Below are 27716 nucleotides of genomic sequence, written 5' to 3'. Positions count from 1 at the left end.
GAATTTTAATAAACACAAAAGGTCAACGCCAGACCAAATTAGGGACGCAATTATTAAAGAAAGTCTCAAAAGTGCACCCATGGTATATGTCCTTGCATTAAGTGCAGCTATACAGCTTTTGTGAATTCCCAAGAATGAACAGAAGTAGGACAAGAAACAGTTCTCCTTAAAAATATCTGTGAACTGCATTTTAGCATGAGGAAATATGCATGTGTAGATTTGCTCATGCGAATATCTTAGTGTTTGCAAGTTCACTTACCACCAACCACTTTTTTCCCAACTCTGGTAGAAGGTTTACATCTGCTATTGCCACGAGTAAATTTCCAACATTTCTCAGTACGAGAAAAGATTTTTTAAAAAAAGTTGTTGAAAACCCTTAAAAACATGCAAGTTAGTAGGTTTGCACAGACTCAAAAGGGCATTCTAACCCTGGAACTATTACTTACCACTACCTTCAGCCCCAATACGTAGCAGAAACGTGGCAACATAAGGGGATTGCAAGTATTCAAACACTACTAAGCCTGGCAAAATCAGAGAGGTGATATCAGAGCTCTTATATAATGAGATAGTTGCCATAATTTGTCGCTGCACTAGATGGCACCAAAGGAGCAAGTTGATTTTGTTACACGACAAGTAGATTTATGAAGTAACCTGCCCCATGGACAAGTAGATATTTTATTAAATTCCACACCCTTGTAGACGTCCACGATTGAAGGATCTACAAAGAGGAATTTGAGATTTCGGAGCCCCTCTACGTGGCTGCCTTTCGGTGAGCCCTACCCTTCATTCTTCACCCCAATTTCAACCTTACTTTTCGAGTGCTCTGGGTTTCTCAGAGATCATCTTGCCACTATAAGTCTTCTTTAAACAAAAGCTGCTTTTTTTGATGGACCTTACACAACTCATTGCACAGTTCAGAAACCCGTACTATGTCATCTTCTCTGCAGTTTTATGAGCATTCCTACTGAGCTACAATGAGAGAAATGCTCTTTCTTTTCCTAAACACAATTTGTATGTATCTGAAGTTTGATTCCTTGAGTCTCTCCAACACAACTCCTACATTTCCCAGTCAAAGGCTGAGCTTATATTTAGTAAATTCCACTGCTATTCAACATGGCTAAAAACCATTAACAATGACAACACCAATAGCTCTCGGATTGCCAAAACCTATTGGCTTTGTCAGTGCTAGTTTATTTTTGTTAAACTTGCAATAAAAAGGAAAAATCTCATGTCTGACTTCTCTGCATGATATGGCACATAAAAAAGATTGAAACATGAGTTCGTAGGGGTAGATGCAAATGAGGGACACATTAAATATGATAAGTATGTCAAACGTGCCTTATGTCCCAGAGGCTTTGTTCTGATGTTTAGCATGTACGCCAGTATGCATCTTTAAAAAAAAAAACACTTCTTACATAGAACTAGTGAGTAATACTTCTAGGGCATGCACACTAGACAACGTCCACCTTGGCCTGTCCATTAAAAGGTCATTCTCACTTCTAAAACAGAGATCACCTTCACACCTAGGACTCGATGCATGAACCACACGCCTGCAGCATGGACACTTGAGCCGAAATAATCTTTCTCGTGGCAAAAGGAACTTCTCTGAACCGCGCTTACAAACTCTTATCCACAATCAAATCACCTTGATAAAACTAATGATCTGGAGTGTCATATTGAAACAGCCGGGTGCTAACTGTTGACCTCAGAATGAATTAGTATTAAAAAAAAAACAATTGTCAAGAGCAACAATACAATCATTTGATAACTGGAAAAAAAGAATAGGGTTCACCTTAGAATGCTAGTTTTCATTTTCCCCAATTCAAGCCACGTTGCAAAAAATGATGTCACAGCAGCTTGTTCTCTGTGCCTTACCATTTGTAAGGGAGTGATGAGTAGGACTGTTAAAGAAAGCAAATCTGGCATCTTGTTTAATGCTGTGCTTCCCCAGTGGATCCTGGCCTAGGTCACTTAAGGTCTAATGAACTGCTGAAAACCAGGCATTCTCCTGTGCTGGCATGAGGCATTTCGATCCACCAACTGGCTGAATAAGCCTACTGGTCAGACCCCGTTGCGCACAGGTAGTTGGCTGAAATGCGTTACGCAGCTGCAGGGGTTCGGAATCTGGAACCTAATCAATTTCTCACATTTAGGTGATAAGAGGGTACTAGTTTGTAGGAAGCCCTTCAGTAGCAATCCGATTACACAACACCCAGTTTTATAAATATTTGCAACTCCATCAAGCCATGACAAACACGAAAACAAGAATTAGTGGAGATCCAGGTCTTTAACCTGCTAGAAATTAAACAAACTATGGAACTCTTGGGGAGTAAAGGGATCTCCAAGTCTTAAATACCTGGCTTTCGAATACACGTGACCCACTTGGTGGGCGTAGAGTCTCCTGCGCCCAAGAGGTAGGATGGTAAGATGATGATGACTGGCAAGCGGCCAAGACTGCAGTTTGGCACCATTTCCCACATGATATGAGTATATGTCAACCCAATGACATTGGCAAAGGATAGACACATCTTTGGTTGACCACCTAGGCAACCCCCGTCCACAGATCACAAGGCAGCATAGCTGGGCATAATGGAGGGAAGAGTGGATTTGAAGCGCCAGAAACTACTGGCTGGACTGGGTTTCCTGGTGGCCAAGAGAGACATAGGTAGCTCATCACTCTACAACAGCCCCTTCTCCAAATTCACAATGGCAGAATGGTACAGTGACATGGACTACTGTGCTTGGCAACAAAGACAAATGGAGAGGTTGCCCGGCAAAATATTATAAAGTGTGGGGCCCTTGGATAACCAGCTAAAACGGCTGGTTAGGGTAAAAGTCTGTTTCATGTGTAATCTTGCTTTGGTACCAATTATGTAAGCCATAGCGATCCACAGTACTTGATTCCTGACTGTCATCCCTCTCCCCTGACTCTGTCATACAGCACTGTTTGTTTATCGTTTTGTTTTTTCCTTTCAAAAGAAAATAATATTTCTTTAAAAAACTAGGCATTCTAGAAGCTGGAGAGAGGTCACCCAAGTACATTCTTAGCAGATAATTAAGGCAGCTAGTAGCGCAAGGCAAAATCAGAATTGGCAATAAATACTATGAAATGACTAGATTCAAACAGACTGAGCAAGGACTGACTTAATACAAGTGTTCACAATTGAGTAAACTATATATGCTGTCCTCTTTAAACACCCTCTCGTACTTCATGTACAGCTCAATTTCATAACACTCCAATGTGTTCCTAATGGACTTCCCTGGAACACAGTCATACACAAATTAATCTGACATTTAACTTCCCTTAATGCAGGTGCTTTAGCAGCTCGACCAAACCGTAACATTCCTAAATAAGGTGTGAAACTTGCAGGGTTTGCACCGTCCTCATTATTGTTGGAGATTAGAAACAGAGCAGGTTGGATTGTGAGAACAGAATGAAAATGCTCCAAGGGGATTAACAAGTGCTATCGCCATAACAAGTTTTACTTGCTGTACTTAGGAGGCCACGTACCAGAAATTGGGTGCTGGAGCACTTTACATTCTAGCAATGCAAAGTAATTTGAAAAAGCCTAAACTGTTGGGACAAGGTCTTCTTTTTAAAAAAACGACATCCATTTTCCCATTAGGTATGAGATGACTGTGGTGGGGGGCATGGGTTGTTTCACACAAACGGTACCACCATTCTGGGTGAGAGTTGCTACAAGTCAGGATAGCTGTTGACAGGAGTTGGAGGCTTTGATTTGAAACTCAAGAGGCACAGGCCTCTTTACCTGTACCCATGTGGTGAGGATGCATACTGATCTTTTGTGTGAAAGGTCTATACAGGGGTTTGGAATTTATTAAAAGATCTACTTGTCCATGGGGCAGGTTGCTTCATAAGTAGACTTGTCCTGTAAAAAAATCCACTTCCCGCTTTTGTGCCATTTAGTACAATGACAAATTATGGTAACTATCTCATTATATAAGAGCTCTGATAAAGCCTCTCTGATTTTGCCAGGGCTCATACCATTGTAGTGTTTGAATACTTATGTTGTCACGTTTCCGCAGATCTACATACTGGGGCTGAAGGTGGTAAACAATAGTTCCAGGGTTAGAATGCCCTTTTGAGTCTATGGAAACCTACTAAATTGTATGTTTTAAGGGTTTTCAACAACTTTTCTCTAATTGTTTCCCATACTGAGAAATGTTGGAAATTTATTCCTGACAATGGCAGACGTACCCCTTCTTCCAGAGTTGGGAAAAAGGGGGTTGGAGGTAAAGTGAACTTGAAAATACTCCAATTTTTCACATGAGCAAATCTACACCACCATATTTGCTCATGCTAAAAAGCAGTTCACAGATATTTTCTGGGAGTACTATTTCTTTTCCTACTTCTGTTAATTATTGGGAATTAGCGAAAGGCGTATAGCTGCACTTAATGCAAGGGCATATACCATGGGTGCACTTTTGAGATTTTCTTTAATAATTGGGCCCCTAATTTGGTCTGGCGTTGACCTTTTGTGTTTATTAGCATTCTGTCTCTCTCTCTGTATCAGCTGGCTTCACTGTGAGCGATAGCATTCTGCTCTTTCACAAGGAGCATATCAGCACACAAGGTAGTTTTGTTCAGTGCCATTAACTACTGTGGTAGTGTGCTTTTTGATACCAAAAAATACAATTCTTACTTTTGTCAATGTTTGTTATAATGGTGAGGGCCCGGCAGGTCCCACACAAATGAGCTTTTACAAAAACCATGCCAAAACAAGTTACACACTGACAAAACGAAAACGCGGACCACCAATTTCAGACCTACTGGCTTTGCCAATGTTTCTTTATTTTTGTTTCACATAATCTTATTGAAACTGGTTACACTGATTTTCCATTATGAACAGAATGAAAATGCTCAATGTGGATTAACAAGCGCTATCTGAGACTAATTTAGAGACGAGTGAGCAATGTCTTTTCCACTGAATAAACAGAATTCAGTTTGGGCCAAACTGGTTTGTGGCTTTAATGACTTGAACTGTATCTTGTTAGAAAGCGATTTTGCTCTTCCAATTGTAGGGGTGCATTATAATCATTGGTAGTTCACACCTGTATGTAATGCTTTGCTGTGTTAACATTGGGTCGTTCGATTGTGTACTGTAATAACGTGAAAAGTGATATGCTATAGGTATTCCAGTTTAAACGTGAAGAAATTAACGTTGCAATTTTATGTGGCTAGACGAAAACCTTAACTTGTAGGGTTTGTGTTTGTAGCTAACGAAAATTCTCACAATTAATGTGTTTATGTGATGTGTTGATCTGAACATGCTCAGTAATAATGTTCATTTATGTGAGGTCTATAAAATTATGTGCCATTCCTTATGTTGGCCGGTTTCTGTAGGCCTGAATTGCATTTCTCCCTGGAAGCTCTCGTATTAGACTCGCTAGTAAATTTCATGTGTATGTGGGATTTGTTCTTTCTCACGTTTCTGTTAGTTAGAATAATGTCTTTGTTTTAGGAGTTAGGCTTAGGGAGGGAAGGATACATTGAACGGCGATGCTGATAAAGGACAGTGTACTTTCTCATCGAATAGAGCCTGGGAGTCAACTTCAAAGAGCCAAGACCTGGGAGCATTGCTGCCAAATGGAAAGTTAACTTAAAGGAGGTGGCTTGCTTGGATGGTGTGATGTTGCGTTGCATCTCAGGATGCTGCCCCACAAGTTCATCTATTGAAGTTAGGGGCAGAGTCCGGGGACTTCTGCCTTACCTTGAGAGAGAAAGCACCTTAAAACGAGCTCCCTAGCTTTATGCTACTTGACTCATTGAATGTGATTGGACTTCTTTGAAAGCCTTCACATGCTGACACCTTTACCGAACTTGCCTGGGAAATGCAAAGTAGGGATGTCACGTTAGTGGTAGTGTAGGGATAGACTAATGCTTTTCACCTACGAACCTCCAATGAAGGGGAATTTGGATGTAGGAGCCATCATATTCTGTATCCTGATTCTGGAACGGATTATTCTGTCCATGCGCCACCATCTTAACTTCACTCATAGATTTGGCTTTGTATTAGTGCCAATGTATTTCTACACTCTCGCCTCGAGGTGCTTATATGTTCTATTGTTCTTGGCTTTGTAATAAACTTACTAAATTTGATTGGGAGTCTGTGATTCTTGGAAGCCATAGTCCATTGGAACAGTACTATTGATTTGGTAACAACTTGCCTCCCCTCCACACTTTCATGCAGATAAAAAGAGACATCGGCCTAGGGTTCCAGAGTAAAATTTAGAACGTGGAACCCAGTTCCTTCAATCTGAAGGAGACCCGGGTTACTTCACTGCTTACCACGGATTTTAAAGCCGAACCTTGTAATTTAGCTACTGACATCATTAGAGTAGGGACCCTGCTGTTTGGGTGGCAGAATGTGGGGTTCAGAAAGGCCTGGATGCTATTTTTGGCAGATGGCGCTCAGCAGCAGAGGTTTCACGCCTGCAATTTGTCTAGCTTGGTAACCAAGGTTGGAACAGTACAGGGTCTAATTACCAAAATACTCATTAGTAGCTCTAGCACAAATTCAAATCCCTTGTGTGTAAAGATCGCCAAAGAAACAGTTTGGAAGTTTACAGAGTAAACCACAATACACTAGATAACATTTGCCATGGGGCAGCTGTCTGACAATCTGGTGAACACGAAGTATGCATGTGAGATCATACTTTAGGTCTAAAGGGTTCTTACTACTTTCTGGTTTTCTTATGAGACCCTTACTGGAACATTCTTTTACCCATATGTAAATAAAAGTAAGGTTCTTCTTTGAAGTCACAGCCCTGACTAGTCCTTCAAGTTATTGAGTGTTATTTACTGTATAATAATACCCTGAGGCTGAGAAAAGCCTTGAGTAAACCTTTAACACTAATGCAGTAGTAACAAAGGTGATGTCAACCTTATTGAAATCAGAGTAATAAATTGCAGTCATATAATTCTCAGAAAACAGCAAATTCAAGTTTCTAAGGAGGAGGAACCAATATTGTAATTCACAATGGTTGTTAGCTTCACTTTTTCATTGTTTCGTTCCTTTCTCTAGTACACCTAGCTGCTCTCATAGCCTACTAGCTTATCTTATGGAACATGATCTCTGATAGCGATGATGAGTAGCATTGAACATGCCAACTGCAAACAAGGCAGTAGAACTGTGGTTGTGTCAACACATCAAACGCAGATCTTGTTCCTCTTCTTAGAACACAATCAGACATGGAACTTGCTCTTGATATGATCAGCTTAAACAGCGTGAGTATTTGAGTGACCGTATTTATTTGAGTACAATGTGGGTACAATCATCAAAACAAGATTATGATTAACTATTTTTTCCATCTTGACCCAACACGGCTGGCGTTAAAGTCTGAGAAGATGTCAATTTGACAATATTAGTGGGTCAGCATATTGCATAAATTGCGCAAGCGTCAATAAGAATCATGGAGCACGCTCCCATCGTATTTTCTAAATGACTCGACACAAGAGATATACTTGAAAATACACAAACTTACTTTCCCAACCACAGGACTGAAATTAGGTGTCACCTAATCTTTCCGGATGTATCTTCAGACTCCTGGATTGGTACAATGAAAAAAGCCTGTATCAGCAGTATGTACTGATACCTTGATCACATGGTACAATGCTGTCTTCCCTTGGTAGCCACCTTTCTGTTGTCAAGATGACACTAGTCCTAACAAGTGTGCCAGTGTACATGAACAAGTTACATACCTTCGGCAACGCTTTTTCTGGTACATACTAGCTAGCTGTAGATTCCTCACCTTTTGAATACTACCCATGTGTCAGACTGTATCCGGAAACTTTTCAGCAGTACCTCTGGAAGCTAGAAAATGGCGTCTTGTGACTCTGCACAGACTCCATTCCACTATGGAAATGACGTGCAGACCTATATATGCACCACTCCCACACGCTGATGGCAGCTGCTTTAAAGGCTGTCGGGCTCCCAGATGCAGAACCTTAAAAGCAAATCAGTTGGCAGTGTGCAGATTCCTAGACTTGGGATCTTATTAATGGACAGAATCCTATCACAGAATGGGGAAAATGGGACAGGTGTGAAATCTGTGGCTAGATAGGTCTCTACCGGAAAGAGCATTACCAAAGGTAAGTAACTTGTTCTTCTTACAGAGACTTCTAGCTGCAGATTCCTCACCTTTGAACTGGAAACCAATTGCAGTACTTATTTGGAGGTGGGTCTGAGAGTGGACTCAAACCAGAAAGTCCTGCCAGACCGAGCGGGCAAAATGTCCCTCTCTGTGAACCTGACTGTATGAAATCTTCTCTGTTGAAACGGCCCAACACAATAAGGTACAGGTAAGGAAGCTTTATTGCCCCTACATAGATGAGCTTCTACCGAAGATAAAAGCCTGGGCAACTGACACAATTAGAATCTTATTTCCATTCTATGTTCACATTCCAACCTAAGAAGATTCAGAGCAGTGTTCCCATAAATATACAAAAGAGGTATCACACATTCCCCTCCGTCAAACAAATGAGTTGTAGCACACAACTCGAACAAGAAAATAATAACAAAAAAATATAACGGATTTAAAAGCTACACTGCTAAAGGCAATTACAAATATATATATATATATATATTCACTGAAAAAAACATGGGTTTCACACACGTTATAGTTAGGAATTAGCATTTAAAAAACCTTAGAAATTCAATGAAAAAACCAAAGGTTTCACACATGTTATAGTTAGCTGGACATTTCACTCGTAAAAAACCAATGAAATTCCCCCGTTATAGTTAGTTCAGCTAACTATAACTCGCGCGCCCGCAATGCACTGCTGATGACGTCACATATTACATCACTCATGACATGGTCAGTGACATCACTCATGACATCACTGATGACATCTCAAATGACATCACTGATGACATCATTCAGAGAATGTGTGTTTTTCAGAAAATTACAGGTCGATGGAAGAATAAATGGGTATATAAGTGTCTAAATGGATGAATTGTTTTTGAAAAATTGATTGTATAACTGACTGATTAAGTGTATCTTAGTGAATACATGGCTTAGTGAGTAATGTTTAAATATGTAAATATCTGTATCAGTCTCTCACTTTGTGTATAAGTGGCTGCATGGGTTGGTGAGTAGCTACATGGGTGTCTATATAGGTTATTAGTTGGTTTTTTGAGTATCAGTGTCTGATGTCTGTATGGTTCGGTGGGGGGTATTACGTAGTGCATAGGTGCATGAATGAGTGACTCACTCTTTGTATGTGTTGAAGACAGCATGTGTGCAGGACTCTATGGGTGAATGAGTGTGTGCATGGGTGTGTTAGTGAGTGAATGACTGTCTCTATAGTGTCTCTATGAGTAACTACATATGTTTTAAACTAGTATATGTCACAATTGGTGTATATAAGTGAGTATATGTGAGAGTGAGAGATTGGAAGAGTTCCTGTATGAATAAGTATGTGTTTCTATAAGTTATTGTTTAAAAGAGTAAGTATGTGTAAGTTTCTGTAGAAGTAAGTGTGGTGGTGTGTGTATAACTGTATATGCAAGTAAATGGATGTTTGATTCTTTATTAGCATGAGTGACTATGTGTGTGAGTACGTCTATGGATGAGTGGCATTGTGTAACAGGATGTATACGTGTATGAGTACATATGATGAGTGAGTACATGTATGAGTGACTGTACAGGACTGTTGGTGAATGAGTGGATGTGTATGTGGATCTTAGAATTACTGAATAGGTTGTTGTAACTGGTATTGGTATGTCCATTGTTTTTAAAATTTTAATTTCTATTTTTGAATGTGTGTATCAAAGGTTATATTAGGGGCAGAGGTGGTCTGCCACTCTATCACAAGGATGATGTCATCAGTGATGTCACCAGTGATGTCACTGACCATGTCATGAGTGATGTAATATGTGACGTCATCAGCAGTGCATTGCGGGCGCGCAAGTTATAGTTAGCTGAACTAACTATAACGGGGGAATTTCATTGGTTTTTTACGAGTGAAATGTCCAGCTAACTATAACATGTGTGAAACCTTTGGTTTTTTCATTGAATTTCTAAGGTTTTTTAAATGCTAATTCCTAACTATAACGTGTGTGAAACCCATGGTTTTTTCAGTAAATTTGCAAGGTTTTTTAAATGCTAATTCCTAACTATAACGTGTGTGAAACCCATGGTTTTTTCAGTGAATTTGCAAGGTTTTTTAAATGCTAATTCCTAACTATAACGTGTGTGAAACCCATGGTTTTTTCAGTGAATTTGCAAGGTTTTTTAAATGCTAATTTTTTTATTTTCTTCTATTTTTTAAACATATTTTTTTTAAAATTTTCTATCCTTTTTTTAAGACTATGGTTAAATTTTTAAAATTCTATAATATGTTTTTTTAAAAATATTTTATAAAATAAACAGGTAAAATTTATTAGCCATACATTTTTTCCTTTTTTTTTAATTTTTTTTTTAGTACGCGTACCGTAAGCTTACGGTAAGCGTACGGTTTACGCAATGCCCGTAATTTATCTACGCTGTTTGCGTATAGTTACGCAATTTGCGTAGCCGCGCGTACTCCGCGCGGGACGCGTACGCGTGTACGCTACACGCGCACGTTACGCGGAAGTGTTGGGTAGTGACTGTTATGCGCATGCGCGCAAGCGCGTGTCTTTTTTACGCGCATGCGTACTTTTGCCGTAAGCGCACCGTAAGCGTACCGTAAGCGTACGGTAGGTCATGTGATCATGAAACTCAACTTTTGATTGGTTGAAACTACTTTCAGTTCTAGAACTCTCCTACACCACACCCATTCCCCTCATTTCTGCTTGTGATCCCTTAGGAGAAGGAGCTGGGTTGTCTTTGTGATACGATGGCAGAACAGCAGAGCCCTTCTGAGAGTGAGGCTAGCACTAGCAGCACAACCTTGAGGCAGAGAGCGAGGAAACAAAAGACCTCTTATGTATGGGATTATTTTACTTTTCCTGAAGGCCAGCAAAAGGTAAATGCACCCTTAGTGACTTGCAAGCTGTGTCAGCGTGTACTTTCAAGAGGTAATCCTGACAGGAAGTATTCCTTTTGGAATCATACCATGATGAGGCACCTCAAGGATGTACACAAAAGGACACATGCTCGACTTACTGGAGGTAACCCTTCAGTAAGTCAACCAAGCACATCCACAGCAGCTCAGCCTGGACCATCATCTGCAGGGCTGAGTCCTTCTTCTGCAGGTCAGGTGAGCCCTTCATCTGTGGGGGGAGCATCTCCTTTTGCTGGCCCTCTCGAAATTAACCCTCGATTTGCGAGGGTTGAAGTACGGTGCGCCCATTGTCACGATCTAATTACTTATAGGGAGACCAGTGTTTCCCTAGTGAACAGTAAAATAGATCAGCACACTTGTCGTACCGTCTAATATTCCCAATCTTTCTTTCCTCTGTCCCTGCATGAACACAACGGCTCTTTTAAGAGCCAACCTTATCTTTCATCTTTTTTTATATATGTTTTTAAAAACTTTTTTTATTTTATTTTTTTACCGTACGCGTACGGTGCGCGTAATTTTTTTTTTTTTTTTTTTTTTAAAACACTAAAAATCAATTATCACATTACAAGGTCTTTGAGAGACTACAATTATTATTATTGACTTACCATACCCACTCAAAAAAATATTTATTCATTTGTTTTTTTTAAAAATTGCTTTAAAAATGGTTCTAGTTTTCGAAAAGTTTCTATATCAATCTGAAAAAAAAGAAAAAAGTATTAATATTTTTAAAACATTTTATAATACAGTACACATATTTACATATTTATCAAAAAATATTTTTGCCTTATTTTTGCTGTTTTCAGAATATATTGCATTTCACTATAAATTGTGAAAGCAATTGCATTCATCATTTTACAGCGGGCAAAAAAAAATAACAATCTCAAAGATTGTATTAAAAAAGCCCAGAATCTCTTTTTACTTAAACTTAACATTATAGAAATGCATAATATTCTAAAAAAATATCATCTAATATCAATACTTATTTCTTTAAAATACCGTCTGATATGTTTGTTTCAGAAGTATAATCACAATATTATATCTCAAATAACTCCACATTACATCTGGTTCCATTTCCTTTAGGCCAAATAGTAATTTTAAAATTCTTTTTTGATTAAATTTCCAATGGTAATCCAATAAAATTCTAAAGTTTTATTTGTACAGATGTCACCGATTCTCTGTAACATATTGGTTCCCTAAATATTTATTAATAATTTATTAAGTCCACAATAGAATTGTTTACCTTTCCACATGGCCAAATAGTAATTTAAAAAATCTTTTTTGAAAAAATTTCCAATGGCACTCCAATAACATTCCAAAATTTAAATTGAGCAGATGTTACCGATTTTCTCTAAATTTTTGGTTTTCGAAAGTTTCATTAAAAATTAAAAAAGTCCACATTACAATTGGTTATCTTTCCATTAGGCCAAATGATAATTTAAAAAATCTTTATTTTTGAAAATTCCAATGGTAATCCAATAAAATGGTAAAATTGTTTTGTCCAGATCTTGCCAAGTCTCTCTAAAATTTAGGTTTCAGGAAGATTAGATAGGAATTTGCTAAATCAAAAGGCAAACATTGCTTAAAAACCAATTGGGAATCATTACACAGTGTCCAGCCTTTTTCACATTTAAGATAAACTGTGTAATGTCCAGAAGTAACAGTAGGTCCTTCATGGAAAATTATTGCAACAGTTACAAAAGTTTTTCCTGAAATTGATAATTGCTGTCCTGTAAACTTCTTTATTAAAGTATCCAATTTTGAACCATCAGCTCTACATCGTTGCATCATTAAAATTACATACTGTCCGTATTCCTTTAAAATTAATGTTGAAAACATGTCAGATTGACAATCACCGCATTGCATGCTATGATTAGCATCTTTAACTAATTTAGCAAAAGTGACTGTTTTAGTCTCTGGCAATGTCAAAAAAATAAACCTTTCATTATCAACATTAGAGCCACATATATTATAACAGTTTTCACAACTATGTTCCCATTTATAAGAGAGACCAAATAAATTATCAATTGCAACTTCTTCTTCTTCCAGTACCTGAAGAAAAAACATCAAAAATTCGTGTGCATCTTGCTGTTCATTTTGAGAAAACTGTGTTCGTCCTGAACATACATCTAAAAGTTTTCTAATTTCAGTAGCACTTTCTATTTGAGTTTTATCATTACTCAGCTTTTGAAAAAGGAGACTCAGCTCTGAACAGAATCTTTTTCCCTGATTTACTATTATCTGCTCTTGCAAACTTTCCAGATAAAATGCAACATTCAGCACTACATTTGCGTAGCAGTTGACACCAGAGCTATTTTCAAAATGACATCCTACAACCTGTTCTTCTTTTTCCTTACTCTTTTTGCTTGCAATTACATCACTCCTCTTTTTTTTCCTCCTCTGTACTTCTTCATCGCAGATATTCTCATTTCTCCTTTTACGAGAAACTACACGTTTCTCCAACACAGGATACTGACCTAAATGAGGAGCATAGCTTCTTCTTAATCTATTATACTCCTTTACACAATTTGTATCAGCACTAACTTTTGAGTCATCAAAGTCTATCATGAATAAACCTGATAATGTTTTCACTCGTGACAAAGCAACATATGCCATACCTTCTTTGAACACAGTTGAACCAATGTTCACAAATGCACAATCTACAGTCAATCCTTGAGACTTGTGAATAGTTACAGCATATGCTAGTGAAAACGGAAACTGCTTCCTACGTACATATAAGTCTTTCACAAGCATGAAACGAACTGTACAACGACAAATGTCTTTAACTTCTTCTATCTGATCAAATTTTATTTTTAAACATTCAATTCCATCTTTTTTCTGATAATTAATAAAACCCACAACTCTTCCCATAGCTCCATGAACTAAACCTTTTTCAACATCCAAATTTCTCCTTAAAAATACTCTACAGTTCATGCAAACATATAGATTTTTTTCTAATCCAGCTGTTTTGGAAATGTTCTTCTCTAGTGAATCCAATTTATTTTTCAGTGTGCCTGTTACTGTGACAGTAATTCTTCCATCCTCAATTTTGTCCACTGCTTCTAATTTCCTGATCTCTTCCTTTTCCAATTTCAAAAGCTCCTCATTGAATATTGAGCATTCACGTAGAGTTGGCATTAAGCAGATGATACTTTTGTTTTCTGCAATGTTCTTGTATATCTTCTCTGCAACTATTTCTTCCTTTGGAAATAAATTATGTAGCAGCCGACTCTGTAATGCTTTTTTGCCAACTTCTGTGAGTAGTCCAATTCTGATATCTTTCAGAATACTTCCATATTCTTCATCGCTTGCTTGCCTCATATTAGTAGTAAGTTCCTTGTACTCAAAGAAGGACCAAATATTTGTATTTCCGATGCTTCCCAATGACTTCTTCGTGTCTTCATGTGTGACAGTATTAAACACTGGTTGTCCTTTAACTGGAGTAAGTTGCAAAAGATCTCCAAAAACTATGACGTGTTTTCCACCAAATAACATGTCATAGTCTGTCTTCAGAATTTGCTGCATTCTTAAATGCACAAAGGCAAGCATTAAGTTTGAAACCATGCTCACCTCATCAATAATGAGAACTTGCATCTTCTTCAAGACTCTTGAAACTTCCAAGGATGCTTCTCCAGTTAGCTTGTTGTATTGTATTTTGTTCTCATGCTCCACTGGTAACATTAGCAAACGATGTAAAGTGATTCCTTTTATGTTATATGCTGCTAACCCAGTTGGAGCAGTAACCACACAAGACAAAGTAGAATCCCTTTTTTGCTGTAGGTAGCTTCTGATGACTTTAATTAGGAAACTTTTTCCAGTTCCAGCTTGTCCGCTTACATACATCCTGATTGGATGAAATGATGTGCATGAGCACTCTTTTTTTTCATGTAGAAATCCGTGATCAATTTTGTTTCTGATCTCTTCATAAATTTGTTGCTGCTCTTCGTTCAGTTGTCTTTCCAAATTTTGTAAGTCTATAAATTCTTCTTGAGCTTGATTCATAGCCGTTCCCACTTCATTCATGGCTATTGATGCTTCATTTTCAACGATTGGTTGTCCTAGGGGATCTTGACTGAGTGTTTCTGAACTTTGGCTGTCCTGAGAACTGTCTCTAGCTATTTCTGCTGCAATTGTAGTTTCCTGTTCAATTTCTTCATTTAACATTTGCAGATAACTTGAGAATGTACTGCATTGTATGGTGTCTTTGCAAGCATTAAAAGAATCTTCATAGCTTTGAAATTCTCCCAGTAGTTCATCCTCTGTACGCCATGGTTTAAACAACTGTAAAAGAGCCAAGTAGTAAAATTCCTTCTTGTCAGTAGTGTCGCAACTCAGCTTCCTGTGATTTATCAAACTTCCTTTTGTTTGCTTCACCAAACATCCTTCCTCACCAATGACTTTATATTTTCCATTGTTGATGTCTTCTGCGGCTTTCCGTGAATAAATGTAGTTCTGCAGCACTTCATAGAGACACATGTTCTCCAGATGTTGACTTCTCTTGGGATAATATGTGTCCAACATGTTTGATTTCAAAATATCTGTACTTTCTGGGTCATTCTCGGCCAAATATTCAATTTCTCCAACAGATTTTAGTACCCGATTTCTCATTGCTGCAAGGCCTAAACTTGCCCAAATTCTTCTTCTTGACTTCGAGTAGAGACTTGCAGAAGATAACCTATCTGAACATTCGTAGGATCCAATTTCTCGATGCGATAACATCTTCAAACTGAAACTGTACAGCTTCTTACTGACAGTCTTCTCGTGAGAAATCTCTTCCCACATTTCCTTCAATTCTGTTTTTTCTGATTTCGTAATGTAAGACGTTACATATCGAGCAACAGCAATGGAATTGTCAGCTACATACTGTATATCCATGTTAGCGTTCCACATGGATAAAATGACTGGGTTGTAGTCATTTATATTTTTTGATTCTTCTTTTCTTTTAAGGTTGTAGGTATTCTTAGGTGATTTTCTTGTGATAGTATGTCTCACAGCTGACATAAAACTGTTTACTCTTCCATTTGAAAGAACAGGTCTAGGAAATCCAAATCGACATTTAGTGTAGTATTTATCTTTGCTCTTGTATTTCCGTCGACAGTATTTTCCACACCGATGACTTTGGAAACGTAAAACTTGCTCCTTTAACTTTTTCTCTTCTGTGCTTTTTGGTATAGCACATGTTGCATATTCTTCAATGTAAGATAACACTGCTTCATCAGTATCTGTTCCAAACTTTGGGGCATCCTTGATCCACAACAGCATATGAATATGAGGAGCACCTCTTGCCTGGTACTCTTTTCTCCAAAAGAAATCTACTACTTCTCCAAGAGGTGGATTTTTTTTATTGCAGATGAAGGACATCATAGCCTCAAATCTATGATTGAAATATCTGCAAACATTAACCGGATCCAATGAGCACAGTTCTCCTGCTGTCTAGTATTCGATGTTTTTAATGTTTGAATTTGCCTCTCGTAGAAAATCCAGTAAATCATCCTAAGCGTACTCGGCACAGCTTAGTGTAACGAACCATGTTGGTGTTCCTAAATTCCGTAACATGCATTTTAATTCACCATGGCGTCGGTACCAATATTCATTTGTCCCACGCTGACAAGCCATCAGATTGATCAGTTGTGTTTCCAAATGATCATCTCGGTGCTGCACTTTCTCCATAAAATCCTTAGCAGACACATTTTGTAAATGTACTCCACTTTTTAAAATGTGATTTACTGCATAAGACAGTGCAGACAAGTCGCTTTCAAATAAAAGATGGAACAAATAAGGAATACTTTGTCGAAATCTGGGATCTTCAGCATATAGTCTTGTAGTCCGATACTCAGAAGCTGGAATCTGTTCCGGACGTTCATCGTATCGTCCTCCTTTTTCTTTAGGAAACAGCTGGGGAAAACATCGAGCTTCCAAGCTCTCCTCCCATACACTCACGGGAGTTCCTTTTGCTTTCTTCATCTGAAAGAGATCAATATTGTCTCCCATAACTTCTTTTGAATGAAGAGGATGTATGCTAAAATGTTCATAAATTTCTTCTTCCTTTGACTTGTCCACTTTTTCAATTTGTCCAGTTGGTGTTTCTGTGTCTTCTTGTAAATCTTCTTCTTCTTCTTCTTCTATATAAATTGATTCATACCATTTGTTATTCCTTTTCAAATACAAATTTGCTCTTTGTACTTTCCGCACATCTACCAGCTCTTGCCAAATCTTCTTATTCTTTGTAGGTACACCATTAACCAGAATAATTAATGGTTCAGTTTCCAAAGTATCCGCATCAATAGTTTCCATATTTTTTTTCAAATCAAAGGGCAAATACACCACTCTACCTTTTAAACCTCTCAGTAAATCGGAAGGAGGTAATTTACCAGTTTTGGGCTCCATACGTACTATGGTCTGGAACGGATGAACACATTGAATGAGTATAGACTCATATGTATTTAATTCAGAAAGTTCAGCAGGAATAGCATCCAATTCTAAATTATTATGTACAGCTCTGGTCGGCATTCTATTTTCCTCTAACTTGTTGTAACAGTATTTACAAATACGCTGATCTTCACCCAAATCAAAACAATTTTCAAGAAATATATATGTGGCAAAATCCTTCCACTTATAATTATCTTCATTTTCACTCTTTCTGTAGAGATCAACATTCCTAGTTTGTTTTCTATAATGAGTTCTGCGGCAACAAATACAAGTAAAATTTGGTCTTTCATTAGAGATTATTGCAAATTTTGTTATGTGATCATTAAATGTGTTACTTACAGAGGGTTCTACATTCTCTTCCACTTCTTCCTCATTTACTGTGTCCTTCTCTGCACTGTTTTGTTCAGGACCAAAGTAACAAAACTGAATTTCATCAACAACCTTCTCTACATATGATACCGTTCCTCGGAACAGAGCCCTATTCAATTCATTTAACTTTATTGCTGGACTTTTGGCAAAATACAACCGTCTCACAAACTTTCTCATTTCAGTATGATGAACAGCCAGCATCCTAAAATGATGGAAAACACTATTACACACTTTTCTAGATAGACAAGCCAGAGAATGACCCTGCAAACCAGTATTCTCTCTCACTCTGCATGGATCTAGACTTTGAAGCACCGTAATCTTCTGTTTTATACTTTTTTTACTATATTCTCTTAGAAACTCACGAAATTTGTCAATAGATTCCTGACGCACAGTGCAAATACTACTACAATTCCAAGTGTACACTGGGGCTTTAGGACGTCTCCCCATAGCCTCATCTGCCATCACTTGTACCTCATCTCTTGGAACCATTATCTCCTTCTCCATTATGCAACCATTTTTTACTTCGTAAGCACGACCTCTGGTGTCAACTGCATGCAGCAAACTATTACTTTGAAAATAGCTCTCTTCATTAAAAAAAGGTTCACTACTTGAACTATGCATCCACTTTCCTAAAAACACTTTACAAAAGTTTGTTCTGTTCACTACTCTTTTCCTTTTGCTATGTGATTTCAGTACATTAACCATTTTGTCTAATGTACGCATCCTATTCAAAATTAAAATGAATAGTTTCCTTTTTAATTCTAATGCCTTTGCTGCAATGGCTTCAATTTCTTTTTTTCTTTTATAAAACTTAGTCTTTTGCTTATATTTCTTCACATCCTTTATCAAATTGGACATAACTCTTCTCTGAAACATTTTTCTACGTATCTCTTTAAACGCTGTTTTTCTATTTATGTAAATCTTTTCAGTTGCAGAAGGTATATTTGCATTAACTAAATTCTCAATTTTTTCCTGTCCTTTTCTTTTCAAAACATTCTTTCCAGTACAGACATTTTGTACATTTTTCATTCTTTTGAATATATTTTTTAGAAATTGTTTTTTCTGCTTACCAGAAGATTTTTTCTTTTTCCCAACATGAGCATCTTCTACTAACTTTGGTCCTCCAGTTGTCTTCAAATATAGGTTTTTTTTTGTGAGTTTTTTGAACTCTGGATTTTGTAGGCATCTTAAATTTTGTTCACTGCTCTTCAGCAATACCTGAAAAAAACTAAAAAAAAATTCCTTTATTTTATTTAAATATATTACTACATTTCTTTTCACAATAGTCACAAACCGAAATTTCTTTGCCAATTTGAATGCACACTTACTGCTCTTTTTTTTTGGCAAGTGATAATCACTTTTACAGACTGACACATTATGAATCCACTTTTCAGATTTTTTTAAATGCACATGTCCAAACTGCTTTTTCAGACCACCACCATGTGTATCCTGGGTGACTGCCTACACTCCAGCAAGGGCAACCAGCCTTAGTGATGCTGAATGTATTTGCATTACAGACTGAAACCTCAAACCCCACTCGCTTGTAAATACTGTGCATGATTATACATGGAAAGGAGCTGGGTGTGTGCTAAGAGTCTGCTTCTGCACCAAAAAATCGCTCCCCCTTTTTCCTACTAATGCAAATATAAAATTACCAGAGTTGTACACAATAAATCTCTGCCTATATTTCCCAACATGTGTAACCTGGGTGACTGCCTACATTCCACCAAGGGCAACCAGCCTTAGTGATGCTGAATGTATTTGCATTACTGAGTCCAACCTCAAACCCTTAAACTATTCATTTTTTATACCAATACACCTTAATTTATCGTGAGATCATAGTCCATATTATTTTACATGTTCCTCACATTTAAATTTCTCCCAAAACAGAAAATAATAAACGCAACTTCAACAAAAAGAATTACATTTCTATTATTCATTTCTTAATTTACCATATACATCCCCTCTCAAACTCTAACCTCACCTTTAAAATTAGTTAGTTGTGAAAGAAATGTGGCACTCAAACAGCAGATTATCAGAGCCAGGATCTCTGTTCTCTACACCTCTCTCCTCTCAGCAGAACCAGATAATGGCAAAGTTTCCCTCTATTTTTCCACACATATACATGTAAGTTTCAAATCTCAGTGCTTCCCCCTTTTTTTCAAATGTAATCACACATTTCTATTGGTTGAAAACCAACCCTTTTCCAAAAGTACCCTGCCCCCAACTTGACTTCTGCCTAGTACCCTTCCCCCAACTTGACTTCTGCCTGCTACCATAGCAACAGCTCATGGAACACTGCTGTGTGGAGTCAGGTCAGAAGTTCGCCACACAATGTTTCAATTCCACAGAGCAAGAGTGCTTGACTTTTCAAACCTAACAGCAAATCCATAGTACTGTTCTTTGGTAACACATTTTTCTGTACCATTACAAAACATGCTTCTATTTATTTACACATACAGCCTAGTTTTTATTCTAGAATGGTATGAAACAGCCAATCAGTCCTTTTTTTTTTGAAAAAAATATGTATGCCTCCATTTCCAAACTGTCTTTCTTTTCATATTGCCATTCTACTGAAAGACACCTCCTGAGTGCATCCAGTTCTCCTTTGAAGATGTTCACAGTGTGGATTGTAGGGCACAGCTATGTCTTCTGGAGTGAAAAGTTTGCAGAGAAAACAGGTATGGTGAGAGACCTTGCTTTGCCAAATGTAGACATTAAATGGATTGGTCAGAGAGGGTTAAAGTGGCACCAATTGATGCCATTGGTGAAATCCTTCATGCAAATCCAACACCCTGACCTCATAATAGTGCACTGTGGTGGCAATAACCTAGGCACTTTGACTGGGGTAGGTCTGGAAATGCTTATGAAGGACACCTTTGCACAACTGTTTTCACTTTTCCCTAAAACTGCCTTTGTGTTTTCTAACATATGCCAAAGGCAAAAATGGAACTGGTCCAATCATTTCTGTCCGCAGATTGACAAAGCAAGAAAGCACGTCAACAAATCTGTTTCTGCTTTCCTCCGTGACTATGGTATGGGTTCCATTTACCACAACAACTTGCGTTACGACATGCAAGACATTTATAGAGGAGATGGTGTGCACTTCAATGATGAAGGGAACAGAGTCTTCCTCTTGAACCTTAGACTCTGCATCGGTACTTACTTGTAGGTACCACTAAAAAAATCACTTAATAAACACAACGGCTCTTTTTAGAGCCCCCTAATATCTAAACACTTAAATCTGAATTTCATTTCTTTTTTGTATTTTTTTTTTTACCGTACGCTTACCGTAAGCTTACCGTACGCGTACCCCGTGATTTTTTAAAAAAATCAATAAATGTTTTCTTTGTACTTTTCTGTCCTTCTTTGACCCCCTTACAAATGTTAGGGGGTCTGTAACTCTCTCCCTTGCCCCCTTTTCAAGATATCACTCTTTTTCATCCGGAGTGAAATACACAAAATGGTGGCCGCCGCTTCCTGGTTTCGGCCGATTCGAATGTTTACTAAGATCTAACAGCCAATCAGAATCGCGCTCGCGCAAGCCACCGTACGCGTACGGTAAGCTTACGGTAAGCGTACCGTAAGCTGGCTCAGATATATATATTGATTTAAAGGCTATTTTCTCAGAATCTACTGAACAGATTTACACCAAACCTACAAAAGGCACTTCCTTAACCTGAGGACTACCTCTCTGCCAAATTTCTAGTAATTCTGTTCAGCCGTTCGGGCTGTAGCCCTGTCTAAAGGTCCTATGGAAAAATGCATGGGAAAAACGCGTTTTGGGACCCCCCTTTTATCTCAGCCCCCGCTTGACGAATCCCCCCGAGACTTTCAGGGTAGGAGCGGAGCGTAGCGCCCCACCTATTTTGAGAAATTCGCGAGGATTCGTCGACCGGCGCCAAAGTTATTCAAAATAGAATGTTGCGGATTTCCTATGGAAACAGGGTCCTAACTATAACTACCTACTGGCGACCGCCAGTAGGTAATATATATATATATATATATATATATATATATATATATATATATATATATATATATCCTACTGGCGGACACTAGTAGGTAGCGACAGTTAGGACCATGTTTCAATAGGAAAAGCAAATTCTGACATGCCTAGATCTTTGGTTGACGAATCGTCACAAAACTTTCCCCCCAAAAAGTGCCCATGTGATTCTTGTTGCACATGGAACATATTGGGGCGATCCATCAAGCAGGCACCGATAAAAAAAGTGTAGAAAAAGGGTTTAATTCCTATAGAGATTTTAGTTGTGACTATCGCCCGAACCGCTGGACAGAATTACACCAAATTTGGCAGAAAGGTGCTATTGATCCAGAAAGAACCCTTTTTGTTATTTTGGTGTAAATACGTACAGTAGTTTTTGAGAAATGTATTTATTTATTTTTTTAGAAAATCTTTATCTAGGGATGCAAATCCTCCGAGGATCCGACAGTCCTGTGCTGAAATGTGATTGGCTGCCATCACTTCAACCTGTAAGGGTTGCCAGCCATCCTGGGACTTGGCTTCAGCAGAGTCCCAAAAAAGCCTTAAACTAAAAAGAGAAGTAAGAATACACTGACCAAATAGGCCTCTTGGGGGGGGGGGGGGGGGGGGGGGGTCTGGTCTGGCGCAAAAAAAGAATGTAATTAAAAGAGAATTCAGTAGACAGCCGCGGATCCTGCACTTCTCTACTATTTAGCCCCCTGGGTGGGCCAGCCCCGGGGACACCTCCTCCTCGGGGTTTTTTTTTATTATAATGGAGGGGTGCAGCGTGGACCTCCCCTCCTCGGCCCTTTAGAGCCGCGGGACCACCACCTCCCCGGTGCTTTGCTTTCAATTTGGAGGGGCCGTATGGGCCACCCTTCTGGGGCGGGTTCAAGCCACGAGGACCACCACCTCCCTGGGCTAAATTAAAAACAATGGGTTGGCTGAACAGACCACCCCCCCCAACCCCAGGGACCACCACCTTCCCAGGCCCCAGTAATGTAATTAACACTGGGAGGGGGGCCACGTGCCCCCATCCCAGGCCCTATATGACCCCCATCTCCCCGTGGCCAGCCCATGCTCACTTTAAGGAGGGGTCTGTTTGGCTCCCCTCCTGAAGCCAATAATGGCCTTGGAGACTGACACCCCACCCCCCGCCCCGACTCATGCTATGTCCCAGGGTGCTCACCCCCAGGACATAGCTGTTTCCTGTGAGCTCCTGCCAAGTCAGAATAAACACTCCGCTTCCAGCAAGCAAGAGTTGAGAAAATGCTGTGCCTTGCTGGAAGCAGTGACTTTGTCTGTTTCCTTGCCCATTGTCAAGCAGGCAGGGAAACAGACGAAAAGATTGTTCTTGCATGGAGGGAGCTGCCTCTTAACAGCTCCCTCCGTACAGCAGCAATGCCGGCTCCAGCAGCAGTCACATTGTCCTTTGGGTGATGGATGGGTTTCGGCTGAAAACTGCCATGGGGGGAGGGGGGGGGGGGGGGGGGGGGAGGACTCACTCACAGACCCATTCACAAACCTACTCACTCAGAGACTCACTCAGACACACTCCCAGTGAGACACTTATACAGCCACTCCCATACCCACTCAGATACTCACACCCATTGACAGACCCATTGAGGGACACACACACACACCGAATGAGGCACTCACTCAAACAATCACTCTCAATGGTTACAGGTTACACTTAGGAAATACAATTAAAAACATTAGAAATTCATTTAAAAGGTACACAGTCGTTATAGTTAGGAAATAGAATTGAAAAACCTTACAAATTCACTGAAAAAGCCAAAGGTTACAGGGACGTTATAGTTGGGCTCAGAGTTCACTTGCACAAAACCATAGAAATTCAGCAGTTATAGTTACCTGAGCTAACTAGAACTAACTCCCCCGCAATGCACTGCTTATGACCTCACATATTACATTACTTATAACATGGTCTGTGACATCACTGATGACATTATGCACCAAACCACTTCACACACCCACTCACACCCCTTTACAACCTCACATACACCCACTCTCACACAACCCCACACAAGCCCATTCACAGACCTATACAAGTATTCACACCAACTCACTGATTCATAGAGCCACTTGTACATCCAGTCACTCATACAGCCACTCACACAACCACTAACTCACCCATACAGACTCATACAGCCACTAATACACACACATACTCACTGATACAGCCACTCACACATCCAGTCAAACAGACATACAGGCACTTATCACACCCACTCATACAGCTACTTACACACGGAGTCAGACAAACTGTTACTCACACATCCACTCACTTACTCATACAGATACTAACATATGTACTCAATCACCTATACAGTCAGAAACACAAGCACACACTCAACCATACAGCCATTGCCACATTCCCTCACTCACATAAACAATCCCTCACAAACCCACACGCTCAACCATAAGGACGCACACCCCATCCCTTGACTATACAGTCTCTCAAATACCCACTTACTCACCCATGCACCACTGACCCGCTCACTCAGTCACCCACACAGCTACACACATTCACTTACCACTACATCCACTCACACAGCCACTCACCCATACAACCACTCACACGCTCATGGAGCTACTCAGACACCTACTCACATATGGATACACAATAACATAGCCACTCACATAATACAGGTTAGAAATAGTTTCAGTCATTAGTAGTACAGAGCGTATAGTAATGTAACTTTTGTAGCATCTTAGTATGCATGATTAACACTCAGAAAATGTTGAATACACACACACTCACTGGATGATGTCATGAGTGACGTAACTTGAGATGTCATGAGTGATGTAATATGTGAGGTTATAAGCAGTGCATTCCGGAGGCGTAAGTTATAGTTAGCTCAGGAAACTAGAACTACTGAATTGCTATGTTTGTGTGTGTAAAATCTAATCCTAACTATAACGACCCTGTGACTGTTGTTTTTGTCAGTGAATAATATGTTTGGGAAATCAACTTTTATCATACTAGAAATTCTCCCTCTTTATAGATGATGAACTGTCTACCGGAACTTTAGGCTACAAGCTGCGCAGCACTTACACCCTTGCTCATACTACACACATTCCCATTCATCAATTCAACCATTTGTTGACCAACACTAACTATTCTCATTGGCTTGGTAAACGTTGACTCACCAGCTTTGACAATCTCCCCCTCTTCACACGGACCCAATCACCTTCTACAAAATGAGATGCTCTAATATCAGAAACAGGGCACAACTAGATCCTGCTTTTTGTTCTTCAGGAAACGGCCTATTCACCCGCTTCTCATCACCAGAATTTTCAATCGCATCCAACATCCACATTTGTTTCAAATTACACACAACTCTCCCTCAAATTCTCTCAAAAGGCGTTTTTTCAGCTGCTGTTCTAGGTGTGGTGCAGTAACTCCAATTAAACTCCTTAACAGTAGGGGCACGCTCTTTCCTGTTCGCAATAGCTAACTATAAACCCTCTTTTAACACTCTCATACATCTTTCCACTAGATCATTGATTGTGGATAAATAAACTGATCTTCGAATGTGATAAATTCTACGACTGGCTAAAATTATCTCATCTCTGTAGATGTCAATTGCACGCCATTGTTAGTTACAATACTTTCGGAAACCCTTCCCATAAACTCAATCACCTTCCTAAAGTAACTTGAGAAAGTATTGTTACTTAAGGCTATTGTGACATCTAATCAATCAGAATAATACAATTCGGTCTGGTCATGGGTATTTTAGCATGATCTCACTTTCTCTTCCACTCATCAGCACTGTTTATTAAAAGCTATAGTGGCATGTTTAAGCCCCAATTTGGACCAAAGAGAGAATGCAGACAACTGCAAAACCAGATGTTTAAATGAGGACCAAAATTCTGGGTGATGCAGTAATTTTTGTATCGGCTGTTTATAGTGTGTGGTAATCACTGAAGCCCTCAATATTCCTCTGACAATTTGGGGTAGGTTCCGCCATCCTACATTTATCAGACAGAATAGTTTATTTCCTAACTAAGAAATAGGAGCTTGAAGAAAATATACATTTTATATTTCATAAACATTACTTTACAAACAAAAGCAACCCAAACGTAATGAATATGCAACCTTTAAAAGGTGTTGGAAAATCTATGGTCATTTGAAATGTGCAAAATTAACATGAATGTCTATTACAGAAAGTTTCCAGCTTACCCGTAGTCATCAATCAGATGGGAACCCAAAACAACCACGCTGAGATCAAAAGCATCTGGTTCTGCCTTAATGCCAAACATAATTGGAGCTACCTTAGAATAGTCTGCCCGGTTGCATGTGGCAACACAAATCCTAATTTTACGCTGATTTATGTTCTTTTCCATGATTTCTCTTTTATTCAAATGTTTGTGGAAATACAGCTCCTGTTAAGAGAGAAAGCAAAACATTACAAAAGGCGAACTAGAGAAGCCATGTTATTGTCACACACTGACATTCAAAGAAAATATAAGAGAAAGACATGAGTGAAGGGTTTGGGAGGAGGCCGACTTGATGGATGGCAAATGGTCCTCGACAGCCCTCGGCGAAGGATATTCAATGTTAGATGAGAGAGTGGCCATGTCACAAGATGGAAAATATACTGTAGATTAGTGCAACGTTTGTTTGTTTATAAATATTTTAAAATTTCTTTTTTTGCACTCCTCACTAAACATCCTCAACAATTCCCCATGCTCCCACTTTACCACCTATTCTTATATACTGCAACACACAGCATTTGTTTGAAAGACTTTAGTCCAAATCTATAAAAATAGATGGGATACTACCAGCTATTGCCTTCATCCCTGCAGAAGTGAACATAACTTGTGATGAGATTTGGAGGTTTAAGTATGCACAACACAAATCTGAAACCCATAATCTGGCCTTCATTAGACATCCAGAGGCACTCAATCACCAATAGCAACACCACACACAATCAAATATTCTCACCTACAAATGGTAAAACTCAAACAGCGCACACTAGACCGAGACCCCCTCGCTATCATACGCACGATAAAACAAAGCCATAATGTTGACAAAACATGACCAAATCAACAGCACCACATCAACATATATCCTCGAAGCAAGCATAACATGTTACCAGAAACTTAGAATGCATCTCATCATCAACTGGCTTGAGATTCCTGTGTAACAAGCATTGGCAATGCCAATAGGTCTAACTTTAAAGCAACATGTATGGAAATATGAAGCATTAAAAGTAAATAGCATGAGGGCAGATATGCACTTCAGTGGAAGCACAGAACTGTAGAATAATATTGGTGTAGGTTAAAACGTAAGGTGACAGTTGCACTGTCAATCCCGATCAAAAAAATCTATGTGGGTTAAGGACCCCCCGCCTCCCATCTGTGCTGCTGCCATAGAAAAACGACATAAATTATCTTGTTTTCTAAGACACTTTAATAGCAATCCCATAAATGACAATGCCTTGTGTGTATCCACACAATTTTCAAGTTTGGGTAGCTGGATGAATAAACAAAATGATCCCAGCTGTGTGGAGAGCAAGCACTTTTTTGTGAAAGCACACACCTTCCAATTAAAACATGTTCTCCTGGCTCCCAACACGTGGCCGGAGGCAAAGATCCTTTCTAGTGACGCTCACATAAATGTCTGCTGATGTTGTCAAACCAGACCATAAAAACCACATTACTCTGGCCTAGCCAAGGAAAATCAGTAACCAAATAGAGAGAACAACTCAATTATTTCCGCACACCAACTCGTACATCTTAAAAACCACTTCCTCAATCAAACTTGCTTTACTTTCACAGTAACTCAAACAAACCAGTTTGAATCTTACTTCTGTATAAACTCCCTATTAAACACACACAGCCCCAGACACTATCAAACAATGATTCTTCCAAGCTGGGTGTTGGCTTTCCCAGATCTGC

At 39.0% G+C, this 27716-nt stretch overlaps 1 protein-coding gene across 5 annotated transcripts in view; it reads right to left on the bottom strand.

Moving 5' to 3' along the window:
* The window catches only part of GNE (glucosamine (UDP-N-acetyl)-2-epimerase/N-acetylmannosamine kinase), a 230403-nt gene that overhangs the window by 66318 nt on the left and 136369 nt on the right, over positions 1-27716 (bottom strand). For 4 of the 5 annotated variants that reach the window (XM_085641102.1, XM_085641104.1, XM_085641105.1 and 1 more), the window contains one exon: positions 25996-26198. The exons of the other annotated variant lie outside the window; for it this stretch is intronic. In XM_085641102.1, coding sequence (XP_085497228.1) covers positions 25996-26198 — 203 coding nt within the window. The remainder of the gene's footprint in view (positions 1-25995; positions 26199-27716) is intronic. 5 annotated transcript variants of the gene reach the window in all.

This window comes from Triturus cristatus, chromosome 2_2, assembly GCF_964204655.1.
Source record: "Triturus cristatus chromosome 2_2, aTriCri1.1, whole genome shotgun sequence".
NCBI lineage: Eukaryota > Metazoa > Chordata > Amphibia > Caudata > Salamandridae > Triturus > Triturus cristatus.
Note: the sequence above shows the minus strand (reverse complement) of the source record. Positions and strands in the feature narration are given on the sequence as shown.